At 41.5% G+C, this 22,120-nt stretch overlaps 1 protein-coding gene across 1 annotated transcript in view; it reads left to right on the top strand.

Annotated features, from left to right (window-relative positions):
• REPS1 (RALBP1 associated Eps domain containing 1) overlaps window positions 1-22,120 on the top strand; it is an 89,848-nt gene that overhangs the window by 55,287 nt on the left and 12,441 nt on the right. Inside the window, exons 8-10 of the mRNA XM_045294589.1 lie at window positions 1,784-1,938; window positions 15,100-15,221; window positions 17,583-17,663. Coding sequence (XP_045150524.1) covers window positions 1,784-1,938; window positions 15,100-15,221; window positions 17,583-17,663 — 358 coding nt within the window. The remainder of the gene's footprint in view (window positions 1-1,783; window positions 1,939-15,099; window positions 15,222-17,582; window positions 17,664-22,120) is intronic.

Consider the following 22,120-nt stretch of genomic DNA (forward strand, 5'->3'; position numbering starts at 1 on the left):
ACCATCAGTCCTGTTGACAAAAGAAAGAAAAGCCTGTAAATAGTTCAGTGTCTGTTTGTTGACCTTTAGGAGTGTTTTCCCGTCGAGTTTGATAGAGTGCCACACCTGACCCCAAAGTCTATTTTTGGTATTTCCTCAGGACTTTGTTGCTCTGCTCCCTTGCTGTTCTGTTGCATGCCCTTAGTGTTTCGCCTCAGTATGGTGGGGTCAGATCGGGCACAATTCCCGCACTGTGTCTCCAGTGTTGTCCCCGTGGGGCTACGGGTCAGTGAGGGATGTCTTGTCTCGTGGGGCTGGCCTATGGTCCTCTCTGTGCATTGGCTGCTCTGAGCAGGAATATCGTCCTCAAGGCTTGGTGGGCTAGGATGTGCTCCAATCTCTTTTCCTCCCCCTTCATTTGTTCCTGTGTGCTCTGATCAGATGTGTCCCTCTCACTGAGCTATAGCTTCAATGCTGTCCTCTGAAATAAATTCTGTCCACTTGGTTGGGCTTGGGGCCGGACCCTCAGACCTCTCTGTTAGTTCCCTGCTTCATGCCGGTATGTTGCATTCACATCTTGCAGCACAGGGTTGAAGTCTGGTCCCTCTTTCCCTGTGGAGATATAAACAATACCCTCCCCTTGAGTAGGCTAGTGCCCTGTTTCCCTGCTACCCATGCCTTTTTTTTTTTTTTCTTTTTCCCCCCTCCTTTTTATTTGGCTACCATATGTATCCCTGGATTTGATCTGGCCCTTGCCATACTACTTCGACCTCACCCCAGGAATGTTTGTATACAGTAGCTTTTTCCCTTGCCATACTACTTCTACCTCACCCCAGGAATGTTTGTATACAGTAGCTTTTTCCCTGTCCCTCTTTTGCAATTTTTTTTTTAAACTTACCTCAGCGAACTCATGTTGTACTTGTCCTTTTGTGCTTGGCTTACTTCATTTAGCATAATTTCCTCCGGTTCTTCCCATGCGGCGATATGCTTCATACATTCATCACTGCTTTTTAGCAATGAGTAGTACACTTAATTGTATGTATGTACCATAGTTTTTTAATCCATTCGTCTATTGATAGAAATTTGGGTTGTTTCCAAATTCGTGCATTTGTGAACTGTGCCGCAGTGAACATTGGAGCACAAATGTCTGGCCGTGGTTTGTTTCTCGCCTCTTGTGGGTTATGCCCAGTAAGGGATTGCTGGGTCGCATGGCAGCTCAGTCTCCCTCAGTTTCAGAAATCGCCAAAGTGATTTCACAGTGGCTGCACATGCCTACAGGTCCACCAGCAGTGGACGAGAGTGCCTGTCACTTCACAGTCCCTCTCTCCCACAGCACTGGTCACTTTCTGATTTCTTGAATTGGGCTATCTTTGAGGGTGTGTGTTAGGTGGTATCTCATAATTGTTTTAATTTGCATTTCTCTTATGGCTAATGATCCGGAACATTTTCTCATATGTTTATTGGCCATTCAGATTTCTGCCCTTGTGAAACTTTTATTCGGGTCCTTTGCCCACTTCCACAGTAGGCGATTAGTTTTTTGTTGATATTTTTTTTATGGGACTTTGAAACCTACAGAATCACTTAAGAAATACTACCATGAGTCAATTCTCTGTCCCCACCACCTCAATTCTACAGTTACCCCCACCCCCAAGTACACATTTTTATATCTATGGGACTTTTAAAGTGATTATTATTTTATTTATGTATTTTGGGGTGCTTTCTCTGGGAAAGGTTTTCTTCAATTTGAGAACTGAGGGGGCACAGAGTGGGATTTGATCCTATTCATAGAGCATTTGTCTTCTAGGGAGCTCTCTGACTTTGATAAGGATGGGGCCCTGACACTGGATGAGTTCTGTGCTGCTTTTCATCTGGTCGTTGCTAGGAAGAATGGCTATGACCTACCTGAAAAACTACCTGAAAGCTTAATGCCCAAACTGATTGATTTGGAAGATTCCACAGGTAAGATTCAGAGCTGAAGAGAGCTTGGTTTGTCTAAATAAGCATGGCGCTTAATTCTGGAAGCAGAATCATGTTTCATCGGGAGCACATTGACTGGCTGTCAGAATAAGGTGTACACACTGACTCGGGATATGTGATTTGTTTTATTAGCATCTGAAGCTAGAGATAACAAGATATGCCACTGTGTCACCATTGGTAGTGTAGAGGGTTACAAGTTGAGATGCTGATCTCAAGGTAACAGCTGGGAACTTTCTGCGAGGGAGAAAGAAGAAGCTGTCCTCTCCCATGAAGATTGACAGTCCAGGAAACCCCCAGGGGCAGTTCCTCCTTTTCTTATACAGTTGTGAGGAGTTGGAATCAGCTCGATGGCAGTACGTTTTATTTTTTTTATTTTTTGGCAGTACGTTTTATTTATTTCACCTTTAACCTGGTGACTTGCTGAGACTGGAGAGATCTCAAGTCTTCCCATCTTAAAACGCCACTGCATTTGGGTCAGTTCTGACCCAGAGCGACTTTCTGGGACAGAGTAGACCTGCCCCCTCAGGGTTCCAAGCCTGTAATCCTCACAGAAACGGACTGCCACACCTGAGGTCCCTGAAGAGACTGAATTGTATTCAGTTTGCTAACCTTTCGCTAGCTGCTGAGCACTCAAGCACTGCACCACCAGCGCTGCTGCCATCTGGGGGCCCTTGGTGTAGGAGAGGCAGCCTGTTCTCATGCACTTTCCCATGTTCATGAATATTAATTTGCCGGTGGTAAATGCCTTACTTTGTTGAAGGTAAATGCATTTCATCTTGATTTGTTGAAGGTAAAGAAATGTGTAGCATTAGACATTTGAAGTCTACAAGAATTCTCCTTTCAAAAGCCAGGCTCACACCTGTAAGATAACTAAGGCCTTGTGATTGGTGCTTTGAGAAATGTTCATATTTACCCGGAGCTCTGAGGGCTGCCAGGTCAGAGTTGGACTGCTCCCCGCAACCAGCTGATCCATGGCAGAAAGAAGAGGCAGTCTGCTCCCGTAAAACACATGGCCTCTGAAGCCCTGCGTGGGGTCGCTGTGAACAGATTCGACTCTGTCACAGTAGAGTTTTTGAAGGAGATCATCAACTTGGTGGTAGTGGTTTTGATTTTTTGGTTTCTTTGAAAAGAATCTAAAAGATAATCATTCTTGAGTTTTGAGAGAACAAAAGGCAATCTAATATTAAATTCTTAGCAAGCTTAATTAAAACCAAATTATTGATTTCAGTCTCACTGTCATTGAGTCATTTCTGACTCATAACATGCTACAGGGCAAAGGAGAACTGCCCCGGTGGGTTTCAGAGATTGTAACACTGCACAGAAGTGGGACGCCTCCGCCCGATTCTTTTGAATTGGGGCACATTTTTGTTGTGGTTTATATGGTGCTTAGGATACATCTCTGAACTCACAAGAGGGAATTTTATGCCTTTAAAGGGAAAGATAAAGTAGAGTTTGTCTCTGAAAAGGGCATTTATCTATCAATCTTCCTTTAGCCCAGAAATACATATGGGCTGGCTTTATTGTTGGAATTTTACAGACAGAACCACATGCATATCATTACTGTCCTGATAACCACCTTCCTCTTGTTCCTCCACCTGAAATGTGGGTTAGATGCTATTTGTATAGAGAGCCTGGGTTACACATTGAATTTTGAAATTTACCATTTAAGTTGATCTTTAAACTTTAACACTGGTTTTAATTTTTCAAAATTATTTTCCTATGAACATCCTATAATCTGCTCATTTCCAATGACTGTTAAGCTTTATTTAGCCTCTAGCTCGATCTGAAATTTAATCACGCTTGGTAGGCAATTTTGCTTCATTTACCTGTGGAAGAAAGGGGGACAGGGATTCAATTTCATGCATTTGATAGCTAAAAAAGAAGAAAGAGACTAGTAGCTTCAAACTTTCTTTAACATGTATCTAAAATTTGGGAGTTGTATCTACCATTCTTGTATGATGTTAAATCTTTGAACGCTTACAGCATAATAATACAGGAAAATAATCTTGATCGACCTTACTCTGCTGTATGTCATGGTGGAGAAGTTTTGCTGATTTTGTCATTTGCTGTGTTCGGATCAGCAAGTTTGGCTTTTATATGTAGTTGGTGGGTTTTCTGTTTGTTTGTTGTAATGAAAATGTGTTCCTCTGTAAATTTATCTACTGCCTGGGTTGTACGGCTGTTGTTGCTAAAAGAAATTATTTCTTGGGCATTTGCCTTTTTGGTCTAGACGTATCCTTTAGAGCCATTTGCCTAGAGAGACTCTGATTTATTTCCTGCTTATATCTGTGCACAATTGCTCTCGCTGCGAGGTTAAAGTTACTCCAGACCCGGGTAGTTTTTCCCTCTCACACTATGACATGGTTTTCTAAGTTTATTGCAAACATTTTAACCATACAATCTTCTATTCAAATCTGCTTTGCCTATTCCCAAAAGTGGGTTTGGGAGATCCATCCGTTGTGATTGGAGAGGCACTATAGTAACACATCTTTTTCTTCTATCATAAGCCTAACGCACATATGCCTCGCCTTTGACTATAAAATTGTCCTTAGGAGACACTGGTTATCAAGTAGTGCCATGTGAATCGGGATAAGGGAGCTGTGATTGTGGGAGCCCACACTGGAGGGAGATGCCTAGACAGCTTCTTGGCTCACCGAGACGTTATCTTCACTCTGTGGACCCTTCCAACTTGCCAGCAGACATGGTTTCTCCTTTCTCTGCTCTCAGCGTCCTGTATGTGCTATTTATTATGGCACATACCTTGTCTCACCCCTCTTCTTTCTTTCCCTTTCCAGCACCAAACTCAGCTCCTAAAAGGAAGAAAAAACATTAAGGAAAATCATATAATTGTAACATCAGAACTTTTCCAGGCATGTAGTTAAGTTGCTTAGTAAATATGTATTGAATGAATATGAATTAAATTAATGCAGAGCAAGCACCATTTTCAGTGTATTTCCATTTTTGAAAATACAGTCTTTTGCCTCTGATAAGTGTGTGGTTGCTGGGGTAAACTGAAATACTGACCCCAGCGGTTGTGTGTCATCATCACTTTGAGTAGCTCGCATAGGCAGAGGTGGTGACGAGTGTGACGAGTAGCAGCTTGAATTATAGTTGCGTGGTGTAACAACCTAAGCTCTCTTTAGACTTAGAGATATAGCTGGGGTAGATAGGCTTTTTCCTAAAACCACTGCAACAGATTGACAGGATTAAATAGCAGATAAACTATAACAACCAACCATCCTAAGTAGAGTACTTACCTGAACTAACCTACTTAATAGATAAATCAGTTCTGAATTGGGCAGCAGAAGTCAATAAACAGGGGAATTGGTTTTCACTGTCTTAAAAACAAGTATACCAAATTCTGCAGAAGTGGTTGGATGAATGAGATTTTATCTTATATGAATGGTTATCTTTGAAAAATAAAGGATTGAGGTGACTTGCTAGTTGACTGCATTGCTGTGTCTTAGAGTACAAACATGAGTATGATGAGCCCTTATAGAGTCTTATCTTTTTCTTCTAAGCACCGGTGCAATATTACATACGCTTTTCTGAGTTTTTGACAAATACTTCTTCAAATGAGACTAGAGCCTCTTAGGAAGCCAGGAACTGGGTTGGTTTTGTTCACTGTCTCCCAGAACCTGGCAGAGTAAGGACGTAAGTCGGTGGTCACCATTTTGAAGTGGCTAGGTCTTGAGCCAGTGGTTCTAACTTTTTGCTATCTTCACACCCCTCTGCTCACTTGTTTCTCAGAGAAGGTATGGCATGTGCTCCCGTCTAATCACTGATGTGCACAGGAACTGTGGAGAAATGTGTCACTGTTGTGGACAAGGTGTGGTGCAGTACATCTCTCTGTAGTGCAGTACATCTCTCTAATCTTCTAAACATGACTTTCAGTGTGAAAGTTGTAAAAATCCAGGAAGGAAAGGCTGGTGAGACTTTTCATGACCAGTTTACTAAATGTCCGTGCGCAAGCCTGGTGCTCTGTGCACCCCTTTTCCAAGTCTTCCTTTTCGAGTCTCTGTTAAAGAACAGCTGTTGTCCCTTCAGCCCCACCCCAGCCCTACTGATAGAGAACAGCATGTGTTCCTGGTAGAGTTCACTTGTACAGAAGATAGGAAAAGGAAAATCCTGGTCTCATTCCCGAGAGTTCATCTTTATTAAGAGTTGCTCTTGTGTTCATCCGGAAGTTTAACCGATAAAAGCCTATGCACACACATGATTGCTTTTATACTGGTGCACTCAGACTACATAAAACACCCTTTATTTTTTTCTTCCTTCAGAAACAATAGTGAATTGTTTGGTAGTGGTGAAGGGTGCACAACATAATGAATATAGTTAATGTCACTGAACTGCACACTTCACAGGGTTAAACAACAAATGGTTTTTAATGTATTTTACCCTAATAATTTTTTGAGAGCATATTGGCACTTCATTGCATGTAGAGCCTATCCTGTTCTTTATAGTAGAAGGCATTCCACACTGTGAATCTGCTTTAATTTACTGAGTTTTCTCTGTTGGTAGATTTTTGGACTGCTACCTGAATTAACCTGTAATATATTATACAGCCCATATCATGCTCACACCTTTATATTTGTGTTTTGTACAAACTACCCAGAATCTTCGTTTTCAAATTCACTATTCAGGTATTGTTAGTTGGGGTAGGAAAAAATAAAAATATGTACTAATATTCTCCATTAACTTGAGAAATTAGCCCTCATCTTCTTGCCCCACCCACCCTTCCACAAACATACACATGGATACATTCTTAACACTAGCATCCGGTCTTTCAGATTGTTGAGTATGGTAGTTGACAAACCAGTACAACTGAATTACAGAATGCAATTGCAAATATTGACAGAGATGCACCACGTAATGGGATTGGTCAAAGTAATAAGAGCGGCTCAAATGGCCTGACAGACATTGTCTGGCAAGGACAGGTAATATTTGAAGGTGAAAAACTCTACAGGTGTAATGATATACAGTGTAGGGCTTTGAAAGACTGTGGTCTGTATGGATCACTAAGGATCCTTGGGAAATCATGATACCCTCAATTATTGTTACAGACGTGACCTTTTTCCTTTCTGGCAGTCCTATTAACCAGTGAAGTGAAGGGTGCATGCGTCTGCCTTTACTACCAGACAGGGAGCTCAGTGGAGTGGGCTCTTGTCCTGCTCAGCGCTCTCTGGAGCTGGGGCCGCCCCGCCTCAACCCGCCATTCTCAGCCTGGGGGTCGCATATGACCATCGGGAAACACCTATTTCTGATGGTCTTAGGAACTGAGACACCGCTCCTCTATCCGTCTCCAGGTGGGTCCGGACAGAAACAGAAACACCCACATACGAGTACCCTGTGTGACTGTTACCAATGCTACACCAGGCTTCACGACAAAATTTCATTTATTTGTCATTAGAAATAAATCTTTTGCAATATATAATTGCATATTGTTTTTGTGATGAATCGCTATGCTTTAATTATGTTCAATTTGTAACAATGAAAGTACATCCTGCAGATCAGATATTTACATGACAATTCATAACTAGCAAAATTACAGTTATGAAGTAGCAATGAAAAAAATTTTTTTTCAATCGCTTTATTAGGGGCTCATACAACTCTTTTTTTTTTTTAAATCACAATCCATTCATACATCAATTGTGTAAAGCACATTTATACATTCATTGCCCTCATCATTCTCAAAACATTTTCTCTCCACTTAAGCCCCCGGCATTAGGTCCTCATTTTTCCCCTCCCTCCCCGCTCCCCACTCCCTCATGAGCCCTTGATAATTTATAAATTATTATTTTTCATATCTTGCCCTGTCCGATATCTCCCTTCACCCACTTTTCTGTTGTCCGTCCCCCAGGGAGGAAGGAGGTCACATATAGTTCCTTATAGTCAGTTCCCTTTTTCCTACCCACTCTCCCTCTACCCTCCCTGTTTCGCCACTCATACTACTGGTCCTAAAGGGATCATCTGCCCTGGATTCCCTGTGTTTCCAGTTCCTATCTGTACCAGTGTACATCCTCTGGTCTAGCCAGACTTGCAAGGTAGAATTCGGATCATGATATTGGGGGCGGGGAGGGAGCATTTAGGAACTAGAGGAAAGTTGTGGTTTTCATCTTTGCTACATCGCTCCCTGACTGGCTCATCTCCTCCCCGAGACCCCTCTGCAAGGGGATCTCCAGTGGCCTACAAATGGGCTTTGGGTCTCCACTCCGCACTCCCCCCATCATTCACTATGGTAAGATTTTTTCTGATGATGCCTTATACCTGATCCCTTCGACACCTCGTGATAGCATAGGCTGGTGTGCTTCTTCCATGTGGGCGCAATGAAAATAATTTTATGGTTCAGGGTCACCACAACATAAGGAACTGTATTAAAGGGTCATGGCATTAGGAAAGTTGAGAACCACTGATATAAACGAGTGCTCTTATTAATTTTGCCACCAAATTACACCCCAAAACAGTTTGAGGGGGGGGTTATATACCAATTTTCAAATTTTTCTTTGTAAGTTTTAGGACAAAGCACCCAATATGTTGTTTGTCTGTTTTTTCTTTATGAAATTTTAATTTGTATTTCAAGTAGATTAGGTTTATATAGGCTTTAATCTTTATGCGCTATTTGTGCATATTAGGAACATTCTATATATTTCTAGAGTTTTGGAAGTATTACTGTTATCATTGTTAAGTGCTGTCCAATCAGTTCTGACTCATAAGTCAAGTAATTTATACAAAACAAGACAAAAATGAACACTATTGAAAAATAAAACCCACGAATCATTTCATTAGAGTTTTAGTAAATGTTGCGTAAATGTTTGCATCTGTTTAAATCTGATAGGGCATTTTTGCATTCATATTTCTTTAATAAACCTAGGGCTTTCATTTAAACTATTTGGTTCTACCTTGGGCCCTCTTACTGTCTCCTTACTGAGAAAGTTTGCATTTGTGTGGAGTGTTAGTGGGAATTAAAATTAATTTTGGAAACAACACAAAGCTTATCTTTAATTGTTGTCTTTGTATCTTTGTATGTGTTGCTCATCTCTGTCCCTTCAGTAGCTTACCCGAATTTTTTTTTTTTTTATTGATCCAAACCTTTATTTAAAATATTTTTCTTATATGTCTGGGTACTTTAGAGAAACAAATTCACAGGAGCTCATGTGTGAGAGAGTTTTATATAAAGGTTAAGTGTGCATCCCAGTGCTGCCCAAGCCCACAAGTCCAACATTAACCCATATGTCCAGGGCCAATCCACAAAGTCCTCCTCCATCTCACAAAACAGAGGCAATAATGCCGACTGCAGGAGGAAAGCCGAGTCAGTGAATGTGTAAGCATCTCAGCACTAGCAGGGGTCTCCACACAGCTGCTCTAGCACCCGGGGCTGCATCTGGGTAGGTTAAGGTGACCAGACGTCCCACTTTTGGTGGGACAGTCCCAATTTTTGGCGTTTTAAAAAAGTCCTGATTTTTGGAAAGAATGCACTGCAAGCTAGGGAACGGTCTATTTGGTCCATATAGACCAAATTTGTAATCAAGAACCCCTGCCGCCCCGGGTCAGTGAGTCAGTGATGTCCCGCTTTAAATCTGGTCACCTTAGGGTAGGTCCATGTGGCTTCTCCTTGGGGATGTCTTGCAGGAAGTCAGTCTTGCAAGCTGAAGCAGGGAACTGCTAAGGCAACTGCACCCTGGTCTGACCATCAGAAAGCAAGAGACCCGAGAACTAGAAAGGCGAGGCTCACTGAGCCATTTATCCCTCCACCCTTTAATTAACCCCACATGTGTTTATCGACCAGGTTGGTACAATTAACTAACTAACTCAAGTAGCTTACCTGAACTTTTTTTAATTGAACCAAACCTTTATTTAAAATATTTTTCTTATAAGGAGAATATTTGCATTTCTGAATAAATTTAGATAGAGTTAATTTTGCCTTAATTAGACTGGTGTAATTAGGTTAGGGCTTTAACCACCATACTTAAAGAACTAGTCCTAGTTGTGTATTTCTTTTTGAAGGTAAAATGAGTTTTTAACCCTTAAATTTTAAGGAGTTCTATTTTTAGGGATACATATATAAATTCCTATAAGATTAGAAAAAGCTGTGTTATATCTCTGGAAATAAGAGAACATCAGGAGTGGGTGGATTATACAGCTAGCATCAAACAGAAGCTCTTCAGGAAGGGTTGCTCAGCAGGTTTGCCTGGCACATTGTGCTGCTCTGAGCCTGTGGACTTTGTCTGGAGAACATTCTTGGGAGGTTGGAGGGATGAAAACTCTGGCAGTGCTTCCCTGGTGCGATCCTCACAGGCTGGCTTGGACTCGGTGCACTTTCCATTGCCAACTTCTCAGTGGTGCGTCTCATACTGGGGAGTCTCCAGACACTTTTAGAGGAAGAAATACTTTTGAGGGAAAGCCCTTTGGGGGTTAACTTTAAAAAATAATTCAGACTCATCCTCTTCTGCTTCAGCCCTGCTGCTGCTGATGTCAGGGGGCAGGAGCAGCAGGAGGGAGGCGGGTTCACACAGTGTCCCAGCAGGTGGTTGGGCTGGAACACTGCGCCAGGTGAGAGTAAAGCCATAGCCCTGCCTCCGTAAAGCCAACCTTTGTGGATGGCACGGAGCTGGGTAACGAGTATTTACAGGTAGCAAATGTCACAGCCGTGTGGTTGATTTCTCCTCGGACTGTTGGGTCCCAGAGCGTAAGTACTTCGTCCTCTTTCCGGCCCTGTTTCCTCCTCATGCAGCAGCAAAGAAGCACTGCGTGATGTCTGCGTCAGGGCTACATTATATTGCTGCTCATTCCATAAAAAAATTTTGGATTCTCTGGAACAATTATTTTTATTTTTTGGTATCAAACCCTCTTTACACTAAAAAAGTAATTACTGAGGGCCCCAGTACACTTACATATGAATTTCTCTCCAGAGTTAACCAATTAGAAAGGAAAACTGATACATTTTTGAGATGTTTATCACTTAATTTGAAAATTACAATAATTAAGTCCCTCAAATTAGCATAAATATTTAAGGCGATAGCTGCCTTCTCCTAAATAAAATATTAGTGAAAAGAATGGCATTGTTTTTACATTTTTGTGACTCAGGATTGATGGAAAGCATTTAGATTCTCATATCTGCTTTTGCATTCACTCTGTTAGATAAGTTATTTTGTTTGAAGTATGTCAGGGATTGGCAAACTGCTTGCAGATGAAATTCTAGTTTACTGCCAGTTTTTGTACAGCTCGTAAGATTTTTTTTCTTTTTAATCAGGAAAGAGTAATATTTGGAGACACATGAAAATACATAAAAACCAGCACTCCATTTCCAGAGACTCAGCCATACGCACTCACTTACAAATTACCCCGCTCCTTTCTCACAAAGGTGCCCTGGTGGCGCAGTCACTGAGCGCTCGGCTGCTGACCAAGGCTGGTGAACTACTTGCTCCCATCAAGATGACAGCCATGAGCAGTTCTGCTCTGTCCTACAGGGCCACTGTGTGTTGGGGCTTTAGCAATAGCTTTCATGTATCTTGTAAAGCCCCAAAGGTTTCTTGGCTGGCCGGCCCTTTGTGGAAAGAATCTGCCGATCCCTGAAGGACAGGAACAAAATGCAGCGGCACAGTGTGAAAGGAGGACTATTGTATAGCTGTTTCCATTTTGTTTCACCAGAATTGAAAAGTAGTTTCTTAATGGGTATTTTCCACATGAGAGTTGGCTGTTTCGTACTATTATGTTAAAATCCACTGGCCAGCCTTGTACTTTGAATGCATCATTGACCAGTGCATGATGTGAAACCATACATTGGTTTTTTGACAATATCGCTTCATTGAGTTATACAGGACTTTGAACTACTGATATATTTCATTAGAAAATAACAAAAAAGCAAATTTGTTGGTATGACAATGTACCTTGTCAGAGATGTCTCTAAGGATTTGGGAAGCCCGTGGTCATGTGTGTATATTTCCCTAAATTCTAATTTTCACTTGATAGCTGAACTTTGTCATTATTAACAAACACTAGCAGTTGTTTGCTTAAGGGGAAAGTGTACTTTCCTCATTTGTGTGGCAGGGCTTTCCTAGTACCCAAGTCTGAATAAATGATAGCATTTCGGTTGTTGTTGGTTTTGTTTTTGTTTTTTGTTGTTCTGTGAAGGAAAAAAAAAGGCCTGTTCAGCTTACAGCTCAACCACACAATTACTTTCCTTGAGGAAAAACATTGTACTTTCTTGTGCAGAAGTGCTTTGTACACCCCATTTTGTCATACAGAATATTGAAAAGATGGGTTTTTAAGGTTGAGCTTTTAACAGGTTGTACTGTTTCATCTTGGCATGCTTCAATGAAACTGACATTGTGAGGGGGGGGTGCATTTATGATGTGTGGTGTTAGGGTGTTTGTTTTTATAATTATTTTATTTCTTTATGTGTGGTGTTGAAAGGTGCACTGAGTACTATAAATTATTGTGCCACTGTCTTGATTTCTCTTCTAATTGGCTTGATTTTTTTTCTACCATCAGTGCAACTGTCTTCCCAGGGAAGAAGGATTATTATATGGTAAAAAATAATCTTGACCTTTCAGACCTCCTAAATGAGTCCTCTGTGATCTGCAGTTTAAGAATTGGTGCTCTAGGGAAATATCCATATTGGAATCATTATAAAGTGTATTTATTTGGAGGCAGTAACATTAGTTCTGAGCCTCTGGAGGCTGAGATCTGTGTCTTTTCCCATGGGTCCGAGAAGAGCTGAGAATCACAGTTGTCCAGTGGGGGGTGGGGGGTGGAGAGCTGCTGGCCCCATGTTTGCCAGAAGAGATTTCATGAGAACTGGTTGGTGTCTTAAAAGTCAAGTCAGAGCTTCAGGTTGCCTTAGGGTAGCATTTTAAAGTGAGTAATTTAGTCTGCATTTAAATAGATTATTTGGAAAATGTATTGTCCTGTAGTGAATTCTTCTTTAATATATTAAGTTTTCTTCAACACTCACCTGCTTTGAAGGAGACGACACACTTCCTCATTTACCATATCTTCCAAAATTTTGTTCACTTCTTAATCACTTTCTTATTGTGGGAATTGGTACTTTTAAATCTTTGTTTCCCCTGAGCACCCCAACCCTGCCCCAAGAGACCCTGGCTCCTGCTGTGCTATCACAGATGGTGTTTCCATTCGTGCTTCTTCAAGGCCTGCGTGTTAAGTCATATGCTTCTGCAGTGTAACAGCTGTCACGTCTGTCTAACAAAGGAAGCAAGGATGGGCATCCTTATCAGGAGGGGCTGGTCCCTGCTTGGTGATGTATGGGGTCAGCAAAAAGAGGAAGAGCCTCCACCAGGTGGATTCACAGAGTGGCTACAACAAGGAGCGTAAGCACAGCAACAGTCGTGAGGTTGGCGCGGGGCTGAGCAGTGTGGCGCTGCTGCTGTTGGGATGGCTACGAGCTGGACTGCCTCGGCTGCACCCAGCAGCAGCAGAACTGCCCGCTGCAGCCGCAGAACTGTCCGCTGCAGCCTTCCCGTTGGTTGTCTGATTCCCTCTGCTCCTCTGGCAGTTTTACTGAGAAGGGGCAGGACTAAGGAAAAAAGAAAAGTAGTTCTTGATCATAGAAACATAAATCAAAGTGTAATGCTGGGTTGCCAATTAGAAATTGCCAGAGTGGTATGTTGGAGAAGAGTGTTCGGGGTGGGTAAAAGAGCAACAAAATGTAACTCTGCTGTAACAGAGTAAGAAGCTTCGAGAACTTTATCAAAACACTCATTAGTTAGGGTTTAAGTTTTCTAGGAAGATGACAGTTAAAGAGAATGAATTTAAATGATGAAGTTACACAAAAGCTCATTATTACATAAATATTTGAATTGCCTACACGTGCGCACATTGGCCTACTAACTGCAAGGTCAGCGGGTTGAAACCCTTAGTTGCTCCGTTGCTCCGTGGGAGAAAAAAAGAGGCGTCTCCTCCTGTAAAGAGTTACTATCCCAGAACCCACAGGGGCGGTTCTCCTGTGTCCTATCAGGTTGCTAGGAGTCGGAATCAACTCAGTGGCAGCGAGTTTGGTTTCAGCTTGATGGATTTACTCGAACAGAGATTGAAAGGTTTAAGCCTCTGCACTTTGGAAGTATATTATGACTGGCTCTTTAGGAACTGGAAATAAAGTGCTAGCACTTACTGGCAAGGTCTCTCTGAGAGAGAAACCCCAGTGCTGCTTTATTCATCTTGCCCATGGTCAAACCGTGAGATAGTAACAAGATGTTGGAAGTGTATTGTTTTCTGTGTATTCTAAACAGATCCTATACTCCATAAGAATGTTCTTTTCAAGACTGGCGTTATATTCAAGACTTGGGGAAAATGGGAATGAGAATTGAGTTAGCATTGAAGTGCCTTCTGTTTTTAAATTGTAAATTAAGAAATATTTTAAAATAAGTCTTAATTAGAAATATAGTATCTCAAGAATCACTTGAAAACCATTTAGAAGTAGCATAAGGTTGGTAACAAAAGTGTGGCCTCCTGTGGGTCCATTGACTTGGCTTTCTTGCCCACAACCAAGGACTGTTCCTTCCTTTTTGCTGCCTGCCATGCCAATATATATTGCTTTTTGAGAACAAGAAAGATGTGTGTATTACTACAAATGTGTTCCAGGAAACACTTAAGGGATTTTAGTTGATCAAAGGGGTTCAGGGGTCAAATAAGTTTGGGAAACATAGGTTTGAACCAAGTGTATGATGACATCACTGATGACAAGTCTCTGATGTGGACATCTGCATGGTGATGTTTCAATTGGAAATTACTATATCCCAAAACTTATTTGAACAGAGAGCCTAATTTTTCTAAGCTGCCTTATTTCATTAGTATTCCCTGGGTTACTCTTCCAGAAACATTAATACAAATCTATTTCTGTTACCAAAAAATGATTCCAAGGTTGTGCCCAATTTCACTATTGTTGTGTATAACACTGTTATCTCTTTATTGCTAACTATATTCTGCTTTCAAGAAAAGCTGTAGTTTCAGGTAGACAGTAAGTATCAGGAATAAGTATTACCTGTTAAGGTTCGTATATGGGAATGTGAAGAAAGGAAACGAGATCATAAATGACTACTGGTGGAAATTCTGTTAGCTTTGGGGTAAGTGAATATTCCTAGACTACAATAAAATATTTATAGAGCTATCTCTCTATTTCCATTGCAGATGCTGGAGATCAGCCAGGTGAGGTAGGTTATTCAGGCTCTCCGGCAGAAGCGCCGCCAAGCAAGTCTCCATCAATGCCATCGCTGAACCAGACCTGGCCAGAGCTGAATCAGAGCAGTGAGGTTAGCACAACTTCCTTTCCTCTCATTAAAAGTTCCATTTGGTAAGATAAGAGGGTGATGTCAGCAGGTAGTTCTCACAGCATGCCCAGTTAGAGAGCATATCAAAGAATACTATGATAAGCAATTGTAATTTTGCTTTGAGGTTTTCAAAAAGCTTTTTCTTCTCTGATGTTTGATTCCCCACCACCACCACCAAAATCTCCTGGCCAGTGAGAGGAGCTAAGATTTGAACACAAGTCATTTAGTTCCCACTCAGCTGTTGCATTTACTCTCGTGCCTTCTCATTCCTGTAGAAGCAAGGTGTGTGATACTTGGAACATCAGCATTGGAAGTGATTTGAGAAGTCACTAATCAGACTTTCCATTTAAAGTATTTTTTACATTCCTAGCTATAATTTTATTTTATTCAATAGACAACAGAGTGAAAAAAAACCATTAGTAAATAAAAGGCAGTTAAGGGCACGTCACATGACTAAGCACAGTTTTCGGAAAAGAATTTTGAGACCGATGCACTGGCCCTAGATTATCTTAGCACTCTGTTATAGATAAAGCATGAAAAGTCGGACCTTTGAGAAAAAAATTATCTTAAGTGTCTGCTTTCCCTATCTTCTCATCAAAGGAGAGCGCACCCTTACTACTTTCAGACCGGGTGCACACAGGCAAAGGACGTAGTTTCAGAATGCCTGTTGCTTCTTGGTGACAGGATCAAAGCCCAGACAATCATCTGTGCTGAACCTGTTTCTCGAACATCAAAATATATTACCATTCAGTTTAAACCACTGGTGCAAGTAGTTTTCTAGAGGGAGAGATTAAGCCTTGGTAGAATTGACTTGGAGTGAGGCTTTCGAGAGTGTCGGGCCTGTGTTGTTGAAATCACTTGTTTTTCCCCACGTTTATGTATCACTGTTGTTTTGAAAAGCAAATCAGATGAACAGAATAAACATTTTCAATCCGTTGATGCCTGCTCATGAATAAAAGGAGCCCTTTCGAGACATCTCAGCCCTGAAACCCAGGTTCATCCTGGATACAGTGAAGTGTGATCATGATCGTGAAAGACCAGGAACGGAAGTCCCTGCCAGATACCAACCTCAGCAGCTCCTTAAGTCTGTCCCCCCAGTTTAATGCTTGTGATAAGAAAGCTGATCTATAGGGGGAATTGTTATGTATTCGTCATATTTGTAGATACATTTCAACAAGGTGCTCATTTAATTAATAAATTCTACATGGGTCCTCAAATTGAATAGTTTTTTTTAAAAAATAGTAAGTTGAACTTTGAAGCATAAAAATGTATGCCTTTCCATATGAATTATGAAGAGGATTTTGGTTATGGAGTAGGTTTGTCTGTGTGTAAACATTTGTATGTATATATTGTATATGTGTAGCTTTCCCCCTCGCCCGAAGACAACAGATAACTCTTAAGAATCCATTTTTAATCTGAACGCAGGGCTCAAGTAGAAATCCCACAGTTTTATTACTAAGATTTTCAAGACATATGGAATTTACTGTGATTAGTACTGACTTATCACTCCAACTATTTTAAGAGGTATAATATGTGTTTGTGTGCCTCATTTAGACAAGTAGCATCTCATGCCACAATGCATCACCAATAGATAGTACACCTGGATGCTTGGTTTGCTCTCTGTGGCCGCCCTCTGGTTTTCCAAGCATGGGGAGGGGTGCCTGCTGGGCGTTCTGTCTCGTGGTCCGGCCTGGCCCTGTCTGTAGTGCTGACTGCAGGAGTGGACATGCTACAGATGGACGAAAGCTCAGGCGTGTGTTCATTCCAGAATCCTTTGCATTTTAATCTCAATTCTATTGTATTAAGTGTCTGAACATACATATACACTATGTGCATGCCCACAATAGACTGGTCTTGCAGGGGTCGCACTGGCAAGTCACAGTGACTTGCTTTTTTTTTTTAACTTAAACTTCGCTGCTCGAGATTGGGTACTTCTGCCAAATCAGTGCACAGATGTGGACTTAAAAAGAAGGAGGTGAAGATTGTTCTCTTGAGATGAAGCCCTGGCATAATGTCCCCACATGGGCATGGACGCTGCTGAGACTCTGCACCGGAATTGTGTTTGAGTTTTGACTCTGTAGCTCCCTGAACCGCTCCCATAGAGACCACCATAAATGGTTTACTCTCCATTTGAATGTCGAGCTGCTCACCTTAATTACATACACAAAGACCCCATAGAGTTAAGTATAACTCGTTGATGGAGAAACGGAAGTGTCAAAGTTTGCCCAGCCTGCGGCACACAGCTTGCAGTGCAACCTCTGAATTACTTTGCTGAATCTTCTCCAGTGACCTTTGACTCCATCTTTCTCATCATGCTGACTCGTCTCTCCTCTGTCTGTTCAGCAGTGGGAGACATTTAGCGAACGCTCTTCAAGCTCACAAACTCTGACCCAATTTGATTCTAACATTGCACCAGCTGATCCTGTAAGTCAATCACTTAGCTTGCTTGTTTGAAATTAATTTTATTAACCCAAATTTCCATTCATTGTCGTTTTTAGCCATTGTGCATGGTTCCGTGCTTAGGGGGAAATGGTGGCAGGCTTTTCAATTTTGTGTGTGTGCTTAATGGTGGAAAGGACAATTTTTGCCATTCTTTATATTTTCCAGTTTTTTTGGTGAGAGAAAACTATGCTCTTAATACCTGGTACATGTGTTGTGACGTTTACAGCATGCCGACTTCCTTGGTTAATCTGTTTTCATTTGCTAACTATGTGTGTTGTGTTAAACATGTAGTGCTTCTTATTTCAGTGTAGTGCTACTTCTATAAATACTATTTTTATTCGTATGCATATACATCATGTAGTATGTACTGTGTATGTAAATATTTTGCAGTGCCTTTTAAAAAAATTCTGATAAGTAATGTGGCTTCAGTTTTACTGGTGTGTTGAGTTCTGTTAGAGAATCGGATTCAGCAGAACCAATACAGGGCTGTCGGTCACAGATGCCCAGTGTGCCAAGAACCTCTCCGTCTTGTCTTCCTGTGGTTTACTGTGTTGCTTTGAAAAATGCTACAAAGTTCACATCTGTATTTTAAGATGAAAACGATCTCAGTTAATTTTTATATGCCACCCTCAATCCCTCACACTATAAAACTTCTGCCTTTTTTCCCCTAAAAAGGACATGCTAATAACCATCTTCCAAATGCTCATAAGCACCTTCCAAAAAGAAAAGAGCAAGTGAGCAGTGAGGGAAGAAGAGTGGGAAGGAGTTGAGTGGGAACGTAATGACAATAGGCACTAGGCCGCCTGTTCTAGATTGCCTTGACTCCGTGTGAAGTGGTCGTACTATGTGTTAAACAGGGGTTCCGGAGAAGTGGCTTTGAAAGAGGATCGTAGGTTTAACTAGCACATCTAGTTAAATGAAATGGAGAGTAAGTTACACTTCCTTAATTCAAATAAATGGATGGAAGTTGTTTAAGGGTTCCTAATCAATCTGGGGCAAAGGGCTGTGTCATCATGCGTGAACCTGTTGCTCTCCTTTCTTGCTGTTTGACTTGGAGGACCCTGTTCCTTCTTGATTGGAGAGCTGGGGGAATGAAAGCTGGCAAAGCTTCACCTGGTGCTTTGCTGCTTACTAGCACCCACGAAGGTCTCTTGAGAAGGGACGGATGGAGTCTATACAGTTAACCCTTCCTTTAAATTTCATCTCTCCATATTTGGCATATTCTTCTTATTGTCTAGTTAGACTGTAAGTTAATTTCATTTAAGGGCTTAATGAAATTGCTTTATTGGGAAGGGAAATTTGATGTAGCAATAAAGAAATTTTGTTTTATTCTCTAACCACCATAGGAAATAGAGAAAAAAATCACTCCTTATTCCAAGTACATGATATATAAAACCTAGATCTCATGGCTACAGGGAAGTATTTGACTTCCTGGAGGTGATGTTCGTGTTACTTGGAAGTAAAATCCAGATATGTGTACATCAGGTCTAACATGTAAAATGCTGTGTCTCAGCAGGAAAATAAAACATGGCTAATTGGCACTTTTAATTCAAATGTAGAACTCTGGATGTGTTAAAGTGGGCATACTTAAAATGCTTTGTAACCTGATGCCTAAAAATCTGTCTTAAATGGTGGCAAACTTAAATCTAAAGAGTTTCCACCAGCCCAGCAATCTCCCTTTAAATTTTCAGTCAGGCAGCTGCCCTGCTTGCTTTGGGGTGTTGTGAGTTTCTTAACTTTGATGTAATAGTGCGGCTTTGAGGTATTCTTGTTGACAGAGCAGAGCTTGGAGCTCAGATATAGATAAGGATTATATACAGCCCTTTTACATCTCAAAGGGGATCACCTGGGAAGAAATGTCAGTATAGTTCCAATAGGAACCAATATGAAGAAATTTCAGAACAGTTCCAATAGGAATTTGACAGTGCCAGAAGCATTTCATGGAACGTCAAGGGAAGCTCTAAATTCTGACAGTTAGCCACTGGCTCAGTACAGGAACCGTCTGTGCACAGGTCCAGGCTGCTCTGACCCTTCGAGGCCCCTGTGACCCCAGATGTGACCCAGAATGCTTCATTATTAGACTCCCAGCATGCTGATGAAACCAGATTTCTGGTTATCTTATTTCTAGACACTTGATTGTTCTTGTTGACCTGTTTGATCAGTGAATAGCCTCTGATAGAATTTGCTTCTGCTGGGGAGTGTACTTGAGTCAGAACGCCAGGGTACTTCCAGGCTGACCCGTAGTCTGTGCCGTTGTTTGCGCCTGGCCTGCAGACCGTAGAAGTCGTTCACCCGGTTTGGAGCTTTCCCTTTCTCTCTAGGAGCTTGTGGTTGTCTCTTCGGATATATGATATCAAAACGAAGATTACAGCCTCATGTAGTCCGTTGTCTGATTATTTTACGTTGATGATTATAACATAAACTGAGTTGGCAGAAGTTGGTTGATAGCCTTAAATTTATATTGATTTGCTACCATACAAGAAAGAAATGTATAGATATCAGATTATACCATATTTAAGAATTCCAACTTTATCATTCTTAGCAGAGGGTGTATCCTGAGTAGAATCAGTCCCGTGCATTAAGACAGGGGACACGGGGGTGATGGGCTATGGGAGGTGGGGTTAAAAACTAGTGCTGAAACCAAACAGGGTGGGGAGAGATCTGTAGGCTAGGCTGAAGTTCTGAGCTTAACCTTAAAGGCTGTCGGACCCAGCCAGGAGTACCACAGTATTGTGGGGTGGCCAGCTGAGCATGGGATGTAGCACCTGAACCAAGTTAGTGGCCTGGGAGTAGGTTCAACTGGATAAAAACAACAGGATTTAAGGCATGTAGAGAGCATTCGATCTGTGAACAGAGAGGATAGGATTCAACAAACTGCCAAATTGTATCAATCAAATGCCCAAATAGGCAAGAAAGACAGAGGCGCCCTGAACAACTCTGAGAGGGCTTCTCGAGGCTTGGGGTGATTTGACTAGTCAGCAGAAAGTGGGCAGAGCATACCAGTCAGAGGGGAGGGTTTTCCCCCTTTTGTTTTATGTTCTTTTTGATTGGTGTGGGTTTGAGGGAGTTAGTCTGGAGCATCCAGCAGCCCTGAATTCTTTACTTAGAAGTTGAACGGCTGCTCTCTTCATCACAAACGGGTTTCTGAAGCTGCTGCTGGGCTCTGTTGAGCTGGTGCCCGTGTGACACCAGAGACCTGTCCGGAGGTTTCCTGGCTGTGGTCTTCATGGAGACTGACACCCGGTCTTTCGCCAGCACAGTGGCTAAGGGCTCCCAACCACCGGGCCCTAAATTGGCAGCTGAGCGCTTCACATTTGCCCTAGCAGGGCTCCTTGTCTCATGTCATTTAGGTAAAGTTATGTCAGCTGCAGGGCCACTGGACGAAAGCTACCACGGCCCGTGTGCACTGGGGAAATGACCTCTTGGTATCCTGCCTATTCTCTTAAGAAAGAAATTCTGAGACATTCATGATTTTCTTTTCTTGAAGTCATTATTATGGCTTCCATTTCTTTGTACTGGAAATATATGGAAAGGCCAATTAATTTCAACTGTGAGACTTTTTTCAATATGACTACATATAATGTATATGCTGTATCTGTAGAATACATATTGGATGATTATTTAAACTTAAAGCATCTGCTGATAAGTGTTTCATGATTCCCTCTCCTAGTTTATTTTGTGTTGGAATAAGAATTTATTTTCTTCCGATTTTTATCACTTCTCTCTCCCTTAGTCTTGCCTTGTTCTGATTCTCGTAACTGATTCTAAATGCTGACTCTCGTAACAATTGTTTCTGTTATTAAAGTTGTAAATTAGCACAATAATAGAGTTAGTTTCTAAAGCCATATGTTTTATAGCCATAAATACAATCTAAACAGTATCTTAAGTGTGTTGTAAACCTCTTCCTGTGATAGCTCAATATTGTGAGATAACCAGCCATATATAAAAACAAACTCACGACCACAGAGTCGACCTGGCTTATAGAGACTTTAGGACAGAGTAAAACTGCTTGTGTGAGTTTGGGGGGCTTCAACATGTTATGAGAGAAGATACACAGATTTAACAGAATACATAGGTATTGGGGGAAAAGGTTTGCAGGAAAGTTCCGTTATTTTCCCAGTTTTCCCTGAATTTTTTGAAGCCCCCTTATCTGTGTAAATGATTTTAGAGTTGTGCGTTAAACATAAGTTCAATTTCATTAGATAAATGCATTAAGTTTATCCAGAATCTCAGTGGGTGTGTGAGTAGAAAATTACTGTGACTATGTTTCTGTCAAGAGCCATTTAGATTGAGGGATTACAAGAGTAAACCACGAAGACCAATCAAATAAGAGGGCGCTAAAACTGAGACTTCTCTAGCAGGTGCTTAGTGCTACTCCATGCTGTTATTCCCACATGTGCCCACCTGAAGCCAGTGGAAGTTTGATCTACCCACCCATC

The sequence above is a fragment of the Echinops telfairi genome, unplaced genomic scaffold, assembly GCF_000313985.2.
Source record: "Echinops telfairi isolate 266 unplaced genomic scaffold, ASM31398v2 ScPeMD7_3533;HRSCAF=4204_0, whole genome shotgun sequence".
NCBI classification, from domain to species: Eukaryota; Metazoa; Chordata; class Mammalia; order Afrosoricida; family Tenrecidae; genus Echinops; species Echinops telfairi.